The sequence below is a fragment of the Choloepus didactylus genome, chromosome 14, assembly GCF_015220235.1.
Source record: "Choloepus didactylus isolate mChoDid1 chromosome 14, mChoDid1.pri, whole genome shotgun sequence".
Classification (NCBI taxonomy): Eukaryota; Metazoa; Chordata; class Mammalia; order Pilosa; family Megalonychidae; genus Choloepus; species Choloepus didactylus.
Window position 1 is genome coordinate 76,408,834 of NC_051320.1, and position 18,566 is coordinate 76,427,399.

Below are 18,566 nucleotides of genomic sequence, written 5' to 3' on the forward strand. Positions count from 1 at the left end.
ACAGTGGAGGATAAAAAAAAAAAAAAATAGGATTTACCTTTGTGAACTTAACCCCATGCACTTTGGCTCTTCAGGGAGCAACAGGTGGAAAAGGAGAGAAAGGAGATACTGGCCTTCCTGGCCCCCAGGTATTACTTTTATATTTCAGTCCATTGTTTTCAGCTCCAGAGCTTTGCCAAGGGGGTGGGTGGGTGGGAGGCTGTGGTCTAAAGTGTGCTGTCATCTTGGCAACAGTGGTTTCCATTGTAGAGTGTTCATCTGCATTCATTTACCTTAACCCTTCTGAGAGTCTCACTAATATTCCCCATGAGGATTCCTGGTTGTGGGGAGGGCATTCCCTTCCCATGAATAACTTTAAGCCTCTGAATTTTAAGTCACCACAGCCTCACCTTCATGCCACTGGGTTTGTTTGGAGGGCTTGTTCATTTGGGGAAGCTGGGTGAGAGAGAGGTGATTCATTTCTGTGAATCTGGTTTTTTGGTCTTTGTTCTACCTAGGGTATCCCGGGAGGCATTGGTTCACCAGGACGCGATGGCTCACCTGGCCAGAGGGTAAGAACTTGTTAACAAAGTAGACTGCTCACTAAGTGAGTCATCTTCTCACCTTTGCTGTGGGCAGGTTTCTGTGTAAGGAAGTCAAATTATTTTTAATTTTTTTCTCCTGCCTGCCTACATTTTTACCTATCCTGCCCATATTTCACTTCACGTGTATCTTCTATGTCTATTACTTTCATCAAAACTGGAAGCTGTCAGCAAACCTTCCCAAATTAGCACCACCCCTTTCTGAATGTTCCTACAATCTGAATACAGTTTGTGTTGCTTTTGTATGCATGGATTTAATAGATTTTCAGTTCTCCCAAATCCTCAGGGCACAGACCTATAGGAAATCAAGAATCATAGAAATTGAAATTTAAGTATCATGACTATCTGTAGTATAGTTTACATGGAATTCTCTATTCAATGTATGTCAATTATCTACTCTTTTAATCTGTCCATGTGAAAAGCAGTAAAATAAAGTATAAAGACTGTTAGAGAGGGATAGATTCACATCTGGTTTTTGTTTAGCCGACAAGTGTTTACTGAGCCAGGCATTGAGATCTTTTCCTCAAAGAGTTTATAGTTTATTGGGTGGAAATATAAAAAAGAAACCGTAACGTGCTATCGTGGGGGCATATCCAGAGACCTACAGAAGCACAAAGAATGGTTAGTCAAGTCAGACATGGCAGGTCAGGGAAGACTTCCCAGGCCGTACCATCCAGGCTGAGTCCCCATTGAAAGATAGAAATTGGCCAGGCAAAGAGGAACGGAAAGCTCTCCCAGGCAGAGCTAATGGCATAAACAAAGGAGTGAGGAAAGCATGGCTCATTTCCATTTCTGCATATACTTCAGTATGGCTGGAGATTAGAGTGCTGTGCGCTGTGTGGGTGTGGATGACAGGCCGTGGGGAGATTGTTGAGAGCTGACGCTGGAAATATAAACACAAACCCACTTAAGAATCATTTAACTTTTCAGGGTAAGGATTTTAAACGTCAACTAGAAAGCAATGCAAAGCCATTAAATTTTCAGCAAGGGAGAGAGGCTATTCTTTATGTTGTCACTGATTTAGATATATGGGCAGCTCCACTGTTACTCTCAAAATTGAATTATCTGCTGTAGCAGTCACTTAGACCCTAGCCATTGAAGAACAAAACATTTGGCATTCATTGCTATTTTTGGTACAACTTATCCACAAACGACTGGCTGGAAGACTTACATCTCTACTCAAACAAGGCCTGCCTTTAGTTCAGGGTAGCTATACAGCTCAAGAATAAGGAATTTTTTTTTTGGTGTAGTAGTTTAGGTGTGGGACCTTAAGTCCCTTCCACTGTTGTTGTTTTTTTTTTTTTTTTTAAACTGAACTTTCATTTGCTTAAAATCTCACTTTAAGCAAATCTCTGTTCATCAAACAGAATTAATCAGTTTGTAAAACATGTCCAGGTGAATGTTTCTAAAGAGGATATTCCGTAAAAGTTAGAGTAATGTAGGTTTCTTGTTCATGTGGAAGGAGTGTCTAGAAGTATTTATATGTTTTGGCAAAGGCCTTAGGCTAGGATCCTGTGTGGTTAAACACCTAGATTCCTCTGTGAGTCCTGAAAATGGCAATTCTAAAGATTCAGTTCAGTGAGTTTATTTGATTTATCTATGAATACAGTTCAGTCTTAGCAAAGAAATGCCAAATCAAGCATGTTGGATTGGGGTTTGGATCATTTGATTTTTGGAATTCTTTCTTTCAAATCCAATATCCCACCCAGACTTTTTATAAATATTTTACTATCCCTCCAAACATGTATTTTTCCCCCTATAGGATTAAAAGTTATAGAGCTGTAATAAAATGATAAGATATCTGTACTTAGATTTTATTTTTCTTTCTCCCTCAGTAGAAGCCAACTTGGAATAAAACATTCGGGGTGTGTCTGATTCCTACTTTGAAAACTTCTTGGATGGGGATGGACTTGTTTATTTAAATTGATTTTCAGGGGATACTCATTCTTTATAGGGCCATATTTAAAAGATTGTGTGATTCCTGTGACAGTTGTTTTAGAAAAGATATTTGAGGGCAATACCATTGTGGTGTACAGATCTAGGGGACATCATTCACACAGAATAACGCATTAACAGCGGCCCCTGGAATGAGTAACATGGTGGCCCTGCTTGAGGGAAGGACATATCTTTTCCCAATCAACCCCATCTCAACTAAGCACCCACTGTGTGCCTGGGGAGTGTTGTCCATGACTGTCTCTAGAAGGGAAGGAAGCAGAAGAGGAGGAGAGACTTTCAATAGTAAAAGCTATAATTTGTAAACCATATACCTGGAGTACATGGAAGAATGAGAGGGGGTCAAAAGCACAGCTGTTTCCCTGGGCCAGGAAAACAAATGGATCTTCTTCAGAGACAGAAGAGAAAGGGTGGGTAAAGACAGAATTATCAGTATGAAGAGGAAAGAAATCAGAGGAGTTCTCTTTAGGAGGCCCTGTTCTGTTTGGTCAAAGTGATCTCAGGGCTTAAAGAGAGTGAAGGTCTGAAACACTTAGTTACTCGGCAGGGTTTTGAAGAAAGGAAGCTGAGGATCAACTTGAACGGTGGTAGGGACAGATCTCGTACATGGAGCACTCCAGAAGACCTGCTGCATCGGAGGGCCAGGTTTTTCTGGTTAGGGAGTGGGGTTTGCTGAAAGAATACCAAAGGCAAGCATCACACAATTACCAAATAATAATTATGACAACAGCAACAACAGTGGCATGGAACAGACTGAGAACAAATGCACTGGATGATGAGACTTGCTGCTGAAATGACTCTCAAGCCACTTCTAGAAAACTGCCCAGTTTGGCCTGGCTGTCCAGGGAATCAGGGAGTCAGAGTTCTTTTTTTCCTCTTCACTTTGAGCACTTACATTGCTTAATGTTACTGTGCCTTCATTTTCCCTGATCCGGAGTGAGTAAAACCTACTCTAGACAAGGAAGGAGAGAGCTGGAATGACTATTTATGATGACATCCAATCAGTGCTTCTAGCTCCCTGGAGAAAGTCTCAGTGAGGAGGTGGGTGAGGTGTGCTGGAGGAGGACGGGCTATTGCTCAGTGCTCTCTCTCTTTCTTTTCTCTTACTGATGGCCAAGAACTCACAGCCCCAAACCAGCACCAGCACCTTGACTGTTGGCCTAGAAGAAAGCTAACACCTCTTTCCTGGAACTGGTGCCAATGTTACCCCCTAACTTAGCCAGGAAAGAGGAAGAAGTTATCAAATACTAAGAAGAAGAAAATTAAACATCTCCTCTTTAAATAGAGAACATGTTTTCTAATGTTTCTAGCTTATTCTGTCTTTCCCAAGGGGAATGTTTGACTCTTAGACTGAGTTAGTATTCAACTCTGGGCCTGAGGCCATAAGCAAGTCCAGGTCAAGCTGGACTTCTTCAAAGAACAAGTTTCAGCCTCTTGCTGGGAAGCCAGCAGAGCACAGTGCAGGACCACGCTTTAAAAAGCAACAGTGCAAGTTCAGATTTGACAGCTAAATGCATGTAGGCATCCAGCTTTCAGTTGACAGCTAAATGCATGTAGGCATCCAGCTTTCACTTGGAGCCATCCCAACCACAAACATTCTGGTCTCATCTTTCTTCTCTTGTCTTTATTTTCACCTCCCCATTCCTTCCTTTCTCCTCTTTCCTTGGGTGTATGTGATCCCAGATTCTGTCCTGTGATCTTTGAGCTCCTCTGATACATGCTGGGTTTCTCAGGTCTCATCCTGGATATCCTTCAGAGAAACTAGAAAGAACAGACAAGAATGAGTGATGAATATAAGAAGTGAAGGGAAGAACTGAAAAGCCTCCCTTTCTTCATCCATAAAGTGGAAAAAATAACATTTGACTCCATAGAGTTGTTGAGGGGATTATTGCATATAAAGCATTTCTCTATGAAATTCCGTTTTAGCTAATATTTTTATTATTCACTATTTTCAATGTAAACCTAATAAGTCAAGGGCTATATAATATTTTATATTGCCCATTCTTGACATATTAAGATCCCTTAGAAGATTTTAAAGAAACACAAAAAAAGCCTCAAGAAAAAGTGTGTCCTTTTTTAAAAGATTAATATTCATGGATTTTGTCTAGAAAGGACACTCGAAGCATGCTTCCTTATTGCATGGGTGTGACATGTACAAAGGCCATATTTGTGATGAATCTCTATTTCGTCAAAAGTGAATTGCAGTTAAAATATACTTTAGAAATTATAACTTGAATCAACTATCTGGATTTAATTCTTATCATAAATGATAAGCAGTGATAAGAGATTCATTTAAATTATGTTTTACTAAAACTGAGTTCCATGATACAAGGGGTACCCTTGAGAGCTTCATCCTTCAGAATGAGAAATATAAAATACCATCACAAAGTTAATGGAGAGAATGATGGGATTTTCTTCTTTGGGGGTCTAGATAGGTTTTATAACATTCCAGGAAAATGTTGTCACAGCCATGGAGATGATAATGCATGCAATTGGGACTTGCCAGATTATCTTAATAAAAATGTATGGAAGTACTTTATACGTGTTATGTTCTCTAATCCTCAGAAAATCCACAAATGCTGGGCACTGTTATCACCATTTTATAGACAGAAAATCTGAGCTCAGAAAGTTTAAGTAACTTGAACACCACCAAGCTATGACGTAGTCAGGATTTTAATCCATCAGTCTCTGGCTCTGACACTGCCCTCTTTCCACAAAATTATGTTCATAAAGGTCACTGGGATTTTGGTAATGTGAGAAAGTCTTCCACTGGAGAAGATGTTTAATAAATAGGATGCCATTACTAACGATGTTTCACCCCACGTTTTGGGCAGTAGGAACATAGCATGGGTTACTTTCTTGGTGAAATAGATACTGATACATCATCCATAAGAATATGATTGCTTGATCACTTTACACCTCTGCTTGGATAGTAGCACACCTGGATATATCTGAGGAGAAAACAGTTACTAGGGAATTTAGCTTTGTTGTATTACTGGCCTTAAAGATACTCCTATTGGGGCACAGGAATTCTGTCCTTCAGGGCCAGGCCAGACATCTTTCTGTTCATAAGCCAGTTAAGTTCCATAACTTAAGTGATCAGGTTGTTGCTCTATATTATGTGTTTTTTTTTTTAATATGCAGATCCCTGAACTCAACCTTAGAGATACAAAAGGTCTTAGACATGATGCACAAATGTATAGTCTTAAAAACCTTAATGATTCTGATAATCAGCCAGGTTTTATAATTACTGGATAGTGTATTGTGTTAAGGCTAGTTCACGTAAAAGTAATTTTTTAGATAGACTATTGCTGATGTTTTGTTGTTTTGACCCACTGCAGTCATCACTGCAGGTTACACACATGTATTTATGTAGAGAGACATTAAATATAACATGTTATACATGTATGCATACGTCCATATAAATCTATACATATTAAAGTGTATGCATATATGTTTATATATATGCACCAACATAGGTGTGTGCATGTGTACACAAACATGGGCACACACACACATACATACATTTTTATGTGGGAGTGTGTATATCATTGAAAACTCCCCAGCAAAACCCAAGAGTCTTGACCAGATGGTATTGCACATATGGATTGATCTTGGATCTCTGGCCTGAGCCAGTTTTTGCAGAGTCTGTGGCTTTTTGCTGCTTTGCCTCTTAATCTGGTGGTTGGTCTTAATCCTTTGCTCCAAGTGGCAGCCTTATTTCTTATGGCCGATTGCCACACTAGGCTGTTGCTCACTGCAGTCCAGAGTCATGCCACAGGGTTTTAAATTGTGCATCAGGGGATTCTTCAATCATTTATTTAGCCCTCACTGTTTGAGTTTGTCCTGTTTCAACAAACTCATCAGATGCCAGCCGCTTACAGATCCCACTAGACCCGAGGGTGTAACATTAGTCAAAGACGTTAACAGTTGGCCATGTTCTAGAATCTTATGGTTAGGATCCATGGCACCCTATTGTAGGCTTCAAAGAAGGCAAAGATGATGAAAATTATAACTGAGTACACAGCAGTAGAAGCCATTTATGAAAGCTACATAAACATAAATATTCTACCTTCTGGCTTTAACTTCAGTTACAGCACTATTTGTGGGCAGGTTGGTTTCTTCCATTAGATACCACAGGCACTAGAAACTACAAACTTTTCAAGATCCTACAAAAAATGATTAAGACCTGAAAAAAAATACTCTGTTTGCTCTAAAGTATGAAAAAGAAAACAGAAATTAATAAATGTGTACTTAAATGTCTATAAAACAACATATTTTCCCAATTTCAGCAGTAGTTAAATTCAATATCTATTCAGATTTTAGGGATTTTGAAAGCAGATTTTGGGTTAGATTTTCTTTTGCTTATAAATCAAAGTTAACCATAACTTAATTACTTGCTCATAGCCAAATATCTTCAAAAACAAATTATAAAAATCCTTTCAAGTTTTTTATAGCAAAAACTATTTTTTTAATGTAGGCTGTAAAATACCCACATTAAATGTAAATACATATGCATTGAGGTGGGAATCTCAAAGAGGAAAATGCCTGAAGCTACGCCGTTATAAAACGTCCCTCTTTTTGTTCTTCATTGGGCATAGCACATTAGTAGCCCTACAAATACTTTTGAATGAAATGACAAATCCAAAGGTGAACTGACACGATTCACAAATTTCAAAAATAAAACAATTGTCCTAGATGAAAAAATGTGAACACCTTTTATTTTCTTGGGTTAAGAAGAAATTTTGGAAAAATTCTTTGATTGTGTTTCTAAAGTGTTAATTTAGTTATAACAATTTATAACAATTAAATTTTAATTTGCAATGATGGAAAAAGTTAACTCACAGTGGCCTTAAGGAAACCTTTTTGTTTTTTTTAAGCTGTTATATCTAAAAGTGCTTGATTGCTCATGACCGTACATAAAATAAAGTGCCAGAGTAAAATGCACCATGGAGGGTGCTGCTGGTGGGCAGCACAAATGCCCTTTACCTGGCAAATACAGCCATCCCCCAGCTGCTGTGGATGTTGACTGCTAACAATTCCCAACTGCCACCTTCTCCAGAGAATTGCCCTTGGAAATGTCGCCTTGGACTTTGGTTAATGACTGCATTAAGGTGTCTAAAATTTTATGATCAGTCATCTCTGAGATGTAATTCATACTCCAGAGTTCTCCATGGAACCAGGCTAAGACCAAACTCCAGCTAACCCCAATTCTTCCGTTAGTCCCTGCCTTATCCTCTTTCTTCACTACCTGACAGGTATTTCCCTAGAATATTCCCTCAGTAAATCAATTTCACAAGAATCCTGGTCTGCTTCTAGGAAACTATGCCTAAGGCTTCCAAGGATGCTCTTTAGGCAGGAGAACATAAAGTAAACAAACATCCACTTATCCAGTCTCTTCTTTTGAGTGAGCATACTAAAGCACTAGCCCCTCTGCCAAATTAAGCACATATGCAAGAACAACGTTTAATGGTCTCCCCTTCCAGACCATATACATGTGGTGTCCTTAAATCAGGTGTAGTCAAAATGTTCACAAGGTTATACCAGCAATGCCATCAGAGATGGAGGCACTGACAGGTTGTCGTCTTTTTTTTTTTTAATGCAATTTTATTGAGATATAGTCACATACCATACAGTCATCCAAAGTGTGCAATCAGTTGTTCACAGTATCATTATATAGTTGTGCATTCATCACCATACTTTTTGAACATTTTCATTACCCCCCAAAAAAGAATCAAAATAAAAATAAAAGTAAAAAAGAAAACCCAAAACATCCCATACCTCCATCCCCACCTATTATTAATTTACCTTTTGCCCCCTTTTTTCTACTCATCTGTGCATACACTGGATAAAGGGAGTGTGAGGTTTTCACAATCACATTGTCACACCATGTAAGCTATATAGTTACACAATTGTCTCCAAGAATCAAGGCTACTGGATTACGATTCACGAGTTTCAAGTATTCCTTTCTAGCTATTCTAATACATCAAAAACTAAAAAGGGATATCTATATAATACATAAAAATAACCTCCAGAATGACCTCTCTATTCCATTTGAAATCTCTCAGCCACTGAAACTTTATTTTGTTTCATTTCTCTTCCCCCTTTTGGTCCAGAAGGCTTTCTCAGTCCCAGGAGTCATGTCCCATGTTGCCAGGGAGATTTATACCCCTGGGAGTCATGTTCCATGTAGCGGGGAGGGCAGTGAGTTTACCTGCGGAGTTGGCTGACAGAGAGAGGCCACATCTGAGCAATAAGAGGTTCTCTGGGGGTGACTTTTAGGCACAATTATAAATAGGCTTAACCTCTCTGCAGTAGCAAGTTTCATAAGGGCAAACCCCAAGATCAAGGGTTTGGCTGTCTAAACTGGTAGCCCCCAATGCTTGTGAGAATATCAGGGACTCCCCACGTGGGGAAGTTTAGTATTTCCATACTTTGCCCCAGTCCCTCAAGGGAGCTTTACAAATACTTTTTTATTCTCTGCCCAAATTACTCTAGGCTGTATTGGGGCTTCACACTAACCTGTACAAACCAACCAGATCTCACCCCCTATTCAAAGTTCCATGTAATTAATTTTGGTGTTTGAATAAACTGACCATACAAGATAAATTATACAGTGTGCTATAGAAAATATAGATTTTGCACCAATAACATCTCTTCCTTTGGTCTCACACAGAAGTTTATGTTTTAAAACACAGTCAGTATCAGCCTTTACCCTTTAGTCTGATTTATCTTAGTGCTAACCAAGTCCCTTTTGTTTGTATCTCTAATTGAAATCTGATCTGTTTTTCGGCTTCTTTAATAGTTGTTGTATGGGGTAACGCTGACATTCATAGCTGCCAAACTCTGGCTCTGAGTCTCAGGTGTCACACAGATACCCAAAATTCCAGAGACCAACCAGGTTATACACAAACAGCTCAGCATCTTAGAATTTAGAAATAGCCATTACGACTCAGGAATAGATGTGACTTCTATAAGAGCTTACAATCTAGGAACCTTTACAATAAGCCATCCTCTGATAACCTATGCTCTCAGATTCAATTCTCAGAGTTTGCATGTTATAGTTAATCCATATTAGTGAGGCATTATAATGTTTTTCTTTTCGTTTCTGGCTTATTTCAATCAATATACTGTCCTCAAGGTCCATTCATCTAGTTGAATGCCTCACAACTTCATTTCTTTTTGCAGCCACTCAATATTCCATTGTGTGCATCACAGTTCACCATTCAGTTCATCAGTCGTTGTATGCTTAGGCCACCTCTATCCATTCATTGCAAATCATGAATACTGCCGCCAGAAACACCAGTGTGCAGATGTCCATTCATGTCCCTGCTCTTAGTTCTTCCAAGTATATACCCAGTAATGGGGTTGCAGGGCCACATGGCAACCCCATATTTAGCTTCCTGTGGAACCACCACACTGCCCTCCAGATGGGCTGGGCCATTCTACTTCCCTGCCAAAAGGGAATAGGTACATTCCTCTCTCCACATTTTCTCCAGCACTTGTACATTTCTGTTTATTTTTAAACAGTTTTATTTACACACCTTACAATCCATCCTAGTTAAACAATCAGTGGTTCCTGGTATAATCGTATAGTTATGCATTCACCACCACAATCAATATGAGGACATTTCCATTTCTTCCACAAAGAAAGAGGGAGAGTAGACAAAATAAATGAAGAATAAAAAATAAAGAATAAAAATAAAATAAATTAAAATACAACAAAAAGGTCATACACCAAGAAAAACATCAAGAATCCCATACCCCTCTTACAGACATTTAGCTTTGGTATATTGCCTTTGTTATAAGTAATGGAAGTGTATTACAATGTTACTGTTAACCATAGATTCTAGGTTGCATTGATTTTATTTTCCCCTGATATCCTCCCATTTCCAGTACCTTGCAATGTTGACATTCATTTGTTTTCCCTCATGTAAAAACATTCTTTTATTTGTACAGTTAATCACCATCATTGACCACTCTAGGTTTCACTAAGTTGTACAGTCCCAGTCTTTATCTCCTATCTTTCCTTCTGGTGTCATATATGCCCCTAGCCTTTTTCTTTCAACTGTATTCACACTCATCTTTGTTCAGTGTACTTAGAGTATTGTGCTACCATCACACAGTATTGTGCTTTCCATTTCTGGATCTATGCAGTCAATCCTGTTAAACCATCTATACTCCTTTGGCGTCAAATGCCCGATCTCTACCCTCTTTCTATCTCCTGATAATCTGCGTTTTATGTTTTTTTAAACTCTTTTCCACCTGATTGGGAGAGGAAGAGAAGTGTATTTATGTCCTGCTCATCTTTCTTGAAATAATGTAATTTTCTACACTTTTCTTTTAAGAAAATATGCCATGGCTTGCCTCTCTCGGTGGGTAAATTTACCCCCCGTTGTTTATGAATTTTATTTTTTTTCTGGGCATAGCCGGGAGAAGAGTCAGGGAGGACTTCCTGCAGCAAGGCTACAGTTTTGCTGGCCAGGCAGGTGTGTTAGTGGGTGTTCCGTGTGGGCTTACACCCAGGAGGAGGTTAGCTTCTCATTTAGTGCCAGGAGAGCTTTAAGGCAGGAAGCAAAAGGTGCCCTTTTCAAAATGTCTTCTTAAATTATTTACCACATGCCCAGAGCCCATATTTTCTTATGAGACCTTTGTCCAGAAAATACAAGTTGACTAAAAAATGTATTACTTCGTTTAATGAGAAGGTCTGGTAACCGATCTTGGCCCTAAGTCTTCTCACTTATGATTTGAGGGAGTTGGCTTGCATTAGTTCCAAGGTTCTGTTCATCTCTCACATATTCTGATTTTTTATGCCCTTCTTCCTAGACATGCTATATTTAACCTCCAGGGAAAATAATTTTTTCAGTCTATGCCAGTATTAATTTTTGTTGCAGACACAAGGAAGAATGTGTGTGTGTGTGTGTGTAATTTAACACGAACCAGGACCTATCAGTGCAGCTTTCTCAGACTTGATAATTTTTTTGACTAAAGAGCCAAAGTGAAAGAGCATAAATGGTAGTAAAAGAGAAAACATTACCTTTGTATTTTAGGATAGGATAATTGCCATTAACAAACAACCCTGAAATCTCAGTTGTTGAACACAATGAAAGGTCATGGCTTGTTCACAATTCGATGCTGTCAGCAAGGGTGGGGAAGGAGTGGGGACTCTGGTCTCTACTTCACGTGGTCACCTGGGATCCCCGGGTCCTTCCATCTTGTGACCTTATCACCTTCAACATGTGGCTTTTAGGGCTGCCACAGAGGGGGCAAGACAGTGGAGAATCACCCACGGGAAATTTCGATGACTGGAGGAGGCTGCTTCCTATTGGCCAGAACTCAAGCGTGTGGCTCCAGGGTGACTGCAAGGAGGGTGGAAAGCATAGCCTAGAGGGGGCACGGGGGAGGAGGACAACCACAAACACTGGTGACCTCCAGCGTCCTCTGCCTCATCTGATTTGATCACTCGCAGGCATTCTGACGGTGAAGGCAGGATGAAAGGGTCTTGCCGACCAATTGCTTTCTCTGTACACTCACACACACACACACACCCCCCACCATATCCTGTCTCCCACCTCACACACCATTCATTCCCATTTGTCCCACTTCATCTTAGCTGTTTCTATCTGCTGACGCCTGTAGATGAGTCCGAGTAATGTAAATGTGGATGGAAAGCCCTGCAAAGACGGGTTTTCATGAGCCAAGTAGGAGAAAATGACAGCTTGCCAGAAGAGGGGCATGAATGTTAGAAAGGGAGTTGGGGAGGCAGTGAAGAAGCCAGGAGAGGCTGGCTTGGGTTGGTTTGAGATGGGAACAGATTGATTCAATAGGAGACAAATCTCAAGGTAGAAAGTCCACTTCTTCATGTAGTAGGAGATGGTGTTTTGAACAAAATTTTATTAAGCCATTATAAAATTCAGATGGAAGAGCCTCTGCTAGATTTTTAACTGCATTGAAAAGAGCAGCCTCCACAATTAAGAACAACCACCATTTAGGAGTAAGTCATTCCAGCTGTTATTCTTCTTGCCACACTCACAAAAAAATAACACACACATATATTCAATAATTTAAGTTGATATTTTTATAAAGAACATCTTTTGCTTTCTGTCTTAAACTCCTCCAACAGAGAATGGGAGGAAACCGTGAACTCATTTGCAAGCTCATAATGACACACATTCAACAAACCTGCCTAACAGTCAAAACTGAATCTTTGCAGCGGAAAGATCCCTGTCTTCTTTTCCAGGCTGTTCCTGAAGTTGCCAAGTTTCAGATACTGCAGAACTCCTAGTTTGTAGTGTGGATCCCTGGGATAGGGATTCCCTGCCCAAGACTCTCCTTGGCATGAAAGGCACTACTAATTCGTCTTTTTGTCTGGTCATTAATGTCTAAGAATTGGTCCCTTCTCGTTTGTTATGCTTAGTTAATAAAAACATTTTCTGGGAATGAATTCTTGTTCAATTTGTAAGTGGCATTTCTTACACCTAAACTTCCTTCAGTGGACAATTTAGCGAAGCCAAGGGACACAAAAGTCAATGCCAAGAACAATTCCCTGAAGAGCTCAAAAGCAACGTTTCCTTGGGAGAACGGAGCAAGCAGCAGGAACTGCCCTCCGTGCCCCCAGATGTTAAAGGGGACCAGGTGAACCAATTCTGCAAACCACACAAGACAATTGTGTGGTTGACATACTGTGTTCCTTTTCCCCAGGGCTTTCCTGGGAAGGATGGATCCTCAGGCCCTCCAGGACCACCAGGGCCAATTGTAAGTATTTTCAGAAACTACAGGAATGTATTCTGCTTTAAAGCTTTTCATTTCTTCTGGGAGGGTTTCTTCTGCCAGACCCCTCACCTTGGCAGCCACCTTGGGGGAACTTCTAGTCCCTTGGTACTCATCTCTCCCTTAAAACATCCTTTAGAAATAATGTATCCCTGTGGCTGGATTATTCTATGTCTGAGCCACTCTGCAGGAAGATCACCTCTACCAATATAGTTCTTTATTAGACATTTGAGATTAGAATTTGAAAGAACTGCACCTGACCAATGGTGTGGAGCCTTAAAAAAAAAAAAAAAAAATGCTTTCCCTACTCTTTTGGGAGTTGGGAACAGGAGTGAGCAATGAATGAAGTCTTGGTAATGAGAATGTATCCCTGTGTGTGTTTGTTACTCCTGCTTGAGTGCCAGCTGCCATTGATGAGAACGTGTGGGTCTTCACATTTGCTCCATTTCCTGCCTCTCTGTTAGGGCATTCCCGGAGCCCCTGGAGTCCCAGGAATCACAGGAAGCACAGGCCCCCAAGGCGCACTGGGACCACCCGTGAGTATGAAGCAGCAGCCAGTCAGGGCGCGTCATTACGTTTATTTATGTGTCTAAATTTACCAGCATCCTTGTCAGTCAAAATCAGTTAATCAGTATTGGACTCTGTGGGAATCCATAAAGGAAATCAGAGAAGCTCCCAGAATGAAGATTAAACCAGATTGTGCATTTGTCGTGACTGAAGAATAATGTTGCCAACAGGGAATCATCAGTCCGCTTCTGCTTATATATGTTTCCATTGTTTGTAATTCTGTATTTGGCTGAGTAAATGCAATGCCTTGCCTTCGTGCGGGGATTGGGTACGATGGCTATGCACTAACCAAGTCTGGCTCCCAAGTGTAAACAATCCAAAGCTTGAGAAATTCAAGTTTTAATGAAAGTGGGAATAGATTTTTCTTGTCTAAGTTCTTTTCTAAGTTTAAAAGCAGAACCTCTCATTAAAATGCACACACACACACACACACAATGAACTAGCAAATATTGGAGTAAATGAAAGCACAATGAATGGAACTAATTACCTCCCGTATTTGTGTTTCTAATCTCTCATGTTGGTGTTTCTATGTGATCAGTGGGAGGGAGTCAGGGGTGGAATGGGGGAAAATAAATGAGTTCATCTGGGCCTATTTCCTCATCTGTAAAATGAGGTAATTGCATTAAATGGCCTCCAAAGCCACTTTTGGCATCTTCTGTGATTTGCAAGTTGTTCTTTCTGGGTGTGGCTATTAGTCAGCATTCTGATATTATCTGTGATATCCTAAGGCTGCACCCATAAGCTAAAGTAGCTGAAATGTGTAAATGTATGTGCTGATGCAGATAGGCTAAGAATTCATGGCACAGTGATGAGGATGGGAGAAGTGAATGAATTAGACTTCTTTTGCTGCGTTAACAAATTACCACAATCTTAGCAGCTTAAAACAGCACAAATTTATTATTTTACAGTTCTGGATTAGATTCTAAATATAGGGCATTCAGACAACAGTACATTTTTTCCCAGCAATAAAACACATTTTAAAAATTTTATTTTTGATTGTTAGAGATCAATTGAGAAGGGCCCTTGACAGTGGCGTGAGGGACAAGTAAGTACATGAAGGCCACGTGCCGTGGGCCCTTTCATCAGAGGCAGAGGCCACGTGGTCCATGGGTGATGGGTGGGGGGCCACAGCAAGCGTCGGGGTTTCCTCTTCACAAGCCTGCTGAGCCCAGACTTCTCCCTGTACTTTGGGCCACGAGCTGCCGGGTGCCTGCTGGCTGCCAGACAGGTGTGATGGGTAAAGCAGGCTTGTTGTCATTGTGTCAGGGCCGTGATTGATTCCCCATGGATGTCTGTCTAGGAAGGCAGGAGGGAAGGAAACCAAGACAGACAGACCGCCCCACTGAAGAGAGCAACATGTTTCCTACAGTAGGTGCCAGAAGGACTTGCATTCATGCATTCTGCCTTCAGCCGCTGGCTTTCCAGGGTGGGTGTTCACTGCTGCTGCCATGGTTATAATTTCTACCTGAGTTTGAAGCACTGGCTTAAATACAGTGCCTCCCCTCAGTGGGGCGGATGGTGATGAAGCACATGAAGGAAGGGGCTGCCTATGGTTGGGGCGATGTGTTCAGCTTGAAATCAATATAAGGAGATGGGTCTACTGCGATATCATTTAAAGACCCCCAAGCATTAGAGATCAGGATGCCTGGGTTCTTGGGCTGGTCCTGACGTGGCCCTGACTTCACTTAACCAATTCACTTCGGCTCTCTGGACACCGGTTTCCTATTTAAAAATATTTACTGAGTAACTGCAACGTGCACCAGATTACACAGACGATGTTATGAGGTGTGCAAAGATAATAAAGACGTTTTCCCACATTCTGCAAAATCCACAGGGAATGGTGCTTTTATGTAAGTAGGTATAATCAAAGGAAGAAAGTAAGAAATGCTTTAAGGCAATGCCCCAAAGATTTTGCTATGAAAGTACCAAGGAGACAGGGAAAGGGAGAACCTCCCCCCCCGCCCCAGCTGACTGAGGAAGAACTCCTAAAGGAGGCACATTTCAGTCCCATCTTGAAAGATGGATGGAATTCCCACTGACAAAAGTGAGGAAGATGGCATTTACGTTGGGATTATACTAGAACATAAGGCTCTTTCTCTTGTTCCATTGCTGTGGCCACAATTTTATTTCAGGCCCTTCTCATCTCACTGAGACTCTCACAGGAAGCTCTAACTGACCCCCTTGCTTCTGTTCTAGCCCTGGTCTGATCCATTCCTAGCTGCCGGAAGATCTTTCTTGTCCAACTCTGATGTGTGGCTCTCTGGCTTACATCTGCTCGTGGCCCCTTGCCACCAGAGGATATGTCCCAAATGTCCAGTGGGGCATACGTGTCCCTTTATGACATGGCCCTAGCTTTCCTTTCCAACTTCACCGCCCACCGTCCCTTCACTTGGAGTCAAGTCATGCAAGTATTTAAAGTTCCCCAAATCTATGCCGTACCGGTTCCCACTATTTTGTCTTTGGGGATGCTGGTCCATCTGTCTGGGCTGCTTTCTCCTCCTGTTCTCACCTGGCGAGCCCCTGGCTGTTCTTTCTTTCAGGTGGCACGCCCTTTCCCCGCAGGCTGGGTTAGGTACATCAGTTCAACTGCTGCTGTCCATCTCTGTATTGAAACGATAGTTCCTTGAGGGTAGAAATTTTATCATGCTTATGTTTATATTCCTAGACCCTGATTGAGTATCTGACACATAGAAGGTACTTAATAAATATTTGAGGCAGGAAAGAAAGAATGATACTGTTTGTGTTCCTGTTAGGCTGATGTTCAGAGGAGTATTTGATGATTATTCTTATAGATTGGGGCCAGATCATGGACAACCTTTGGAGCCAGGCTAGGATGTTTGGTTTTGTTTAACAGACATTTTAATATGTGGGATTTGGACCACGAGATCATTCCTCTTCCCCTGAGCACTAAAATTCTGTGAATCTATGAATGGAGCTACTGTATTTTCTTTTCTTTACATTTCAAATGTTCCTGAAGGTAAAGGAAAATGTGCCACTTTTTCCTGCCTGCATCTACAGGAACGAAGTGTTTTCCCTCAAAGCATGCTTTGGTGGAGTTATGTGCCTTAACTTGCTGAGGAATTTTTACTTTGTTTTTGTTTTACTTTACAAAAATCAAAGGAAAGATGTTAGAGAAGCTGGAACAAAAAGTAATGCCTTTTTTATAATGTCTTGCTTTTCAGATATTTCACTAAATAGATCTTTCACTAGCCTTGTCCTTTAGCTACTTCATAACAAGCATCACAAGGCTGAGTTTGAGGAATTTCAGGCTCAATTAAACACATCCATCTCTACATACCAGAAGGTGCCAACAGCTAATGCTGTTCATTTAGTTTATCAGTCTGGTCTGCACTGTAACTTCTTTCTAAATTTCAAACATTTTCAAACGAGCCAAGTTAAGAAATAACAGCAATGGAGAATCGTCAAAAAAGTGTATTCACCCAGAAATTAAAATACTCAAGATAAAACGGATTTTTAAATAATGACTCCAGTTAAAACCTAATTGCGAATTATTAGAGTTAGGTTTTGAGGATGAGTGTTGGCTTGTTTGGTTCTATTTTAATTAGGAAAAATATAATCTTCACTGAAATAGAAGATACTGGTAGCATATGTGTTAGGCACTGTTCTCTTTCAAGGGGAGTAGTAGGGGATAGGGGAGAAGTTTCTGGATTCTGGAGCCCAACTGTTTGGGTTCAGGTCCCAGCTTTGCCTCTTGGTCATTGTGTTATCTTGGGCAAGTTATTTAACCTCTCGGTGCATCTGTAAAATGGAAACAATATCTCATAGAGCAATTAGAAGGATTCAATAAGTTAATCTTATAGGTCTGTTAGAAGGATTAAATGAATTAAAATGCTGAAAGCACTGAGAACAGAGCTTGGGATGGTAAAAGCAGTGCAAGTATTAAGTACTAGTATTTATAGCTTCTCAACATATTAGAAATGTGGAATGTTTACTTTGATTTTTGTTTTGCAGCTAATGCTTGAAAAGCTGCTTCCATGAAGAATTTATATAGTGGTAACATAAATAGTTCTTTTGTCCAGTTGGACATACCAGTGGCCGTTATTGCTGCTTCAGAGACTTGGCCATTTGGGGAGCCTAAAAAATGAGGGAGGAGAGCATGGCCAGTATGTTTATTTCCAAGAAGCAGGGGGAGGAGAGAGTGCTTTGTAAATCTTACTTTTGCAAAAAGTTTTTAACCTGGAAATTGGATATCTTTGAAATGGAATCAATTATGTTTCTAATGATCTAGAAGCCCACTGCCTGAGGATGTTTTATATATTTTTCTTCTTTCTGTTTTTTTCAATCAAGACAGTTGCAATGAAGTACAAATTGACTTGTCATTCAGACGTGAAGTGAAATTCAATTGTTCATTCATTCAGATAGCACATATGTACTGAACACAGGATTCATTCATTCAGATAGCACGTACGTACTGAGCATAGGAGTGGGGCATACAGCAATCCCCAACTAGGCAGAGATCCCGCTTTAGGGAGACCACATGCCTAGAGATGTCACAAATTGTGAGGATCTGCTGTTTGTGTAGGATTTGGAATCCCTCCCTTACAGCCCAGCCTTGGTATTTTTCATCAAGCTCTGTCCCATGTGCTCCCTAGTTCCAAGTAATGACCAAGTCATGAGATTATAGAATGTTAACCTGGCATAGGAACCCAGAGATCATTTAATTTAATGGCCTCA

At 40.5% G+C, this 18,566-nt stretch overlaps 1 protein-coding gene across 3 annotated transcripts in view; it reads left to right on the forward strand.

The window, feature by feature from the left end:
• The window catches only part of COL14A1 (collagen type XIV alpha 1 chain), a 206,602-nt gene that overhangs the window by 162,660 nt on the left and 25,376 nt on the right, over positions 1–18,566 (forward strand). For all 3 annotated transcript variants that reach the window (XM_037803228.1, XM_037803230.1, XM_037803229.1), the window contains exons 39-42: positions 75–128; positions 498–551; positions 13,236–13,289; positions 13,769–13,840. In XM_037803228.1, coding sequence (XP_037659156.1) covers positions 75–128; positions 498–551; positions 13,236–13,289; positions 13,769–13,840 — 234 coding nt within the window. The remainder of the gene's footprint in view (positions 1–74; positions 129–497; positions 552–13,235; positions 13,290–13,768; positions 13,841–18,566) is intronic.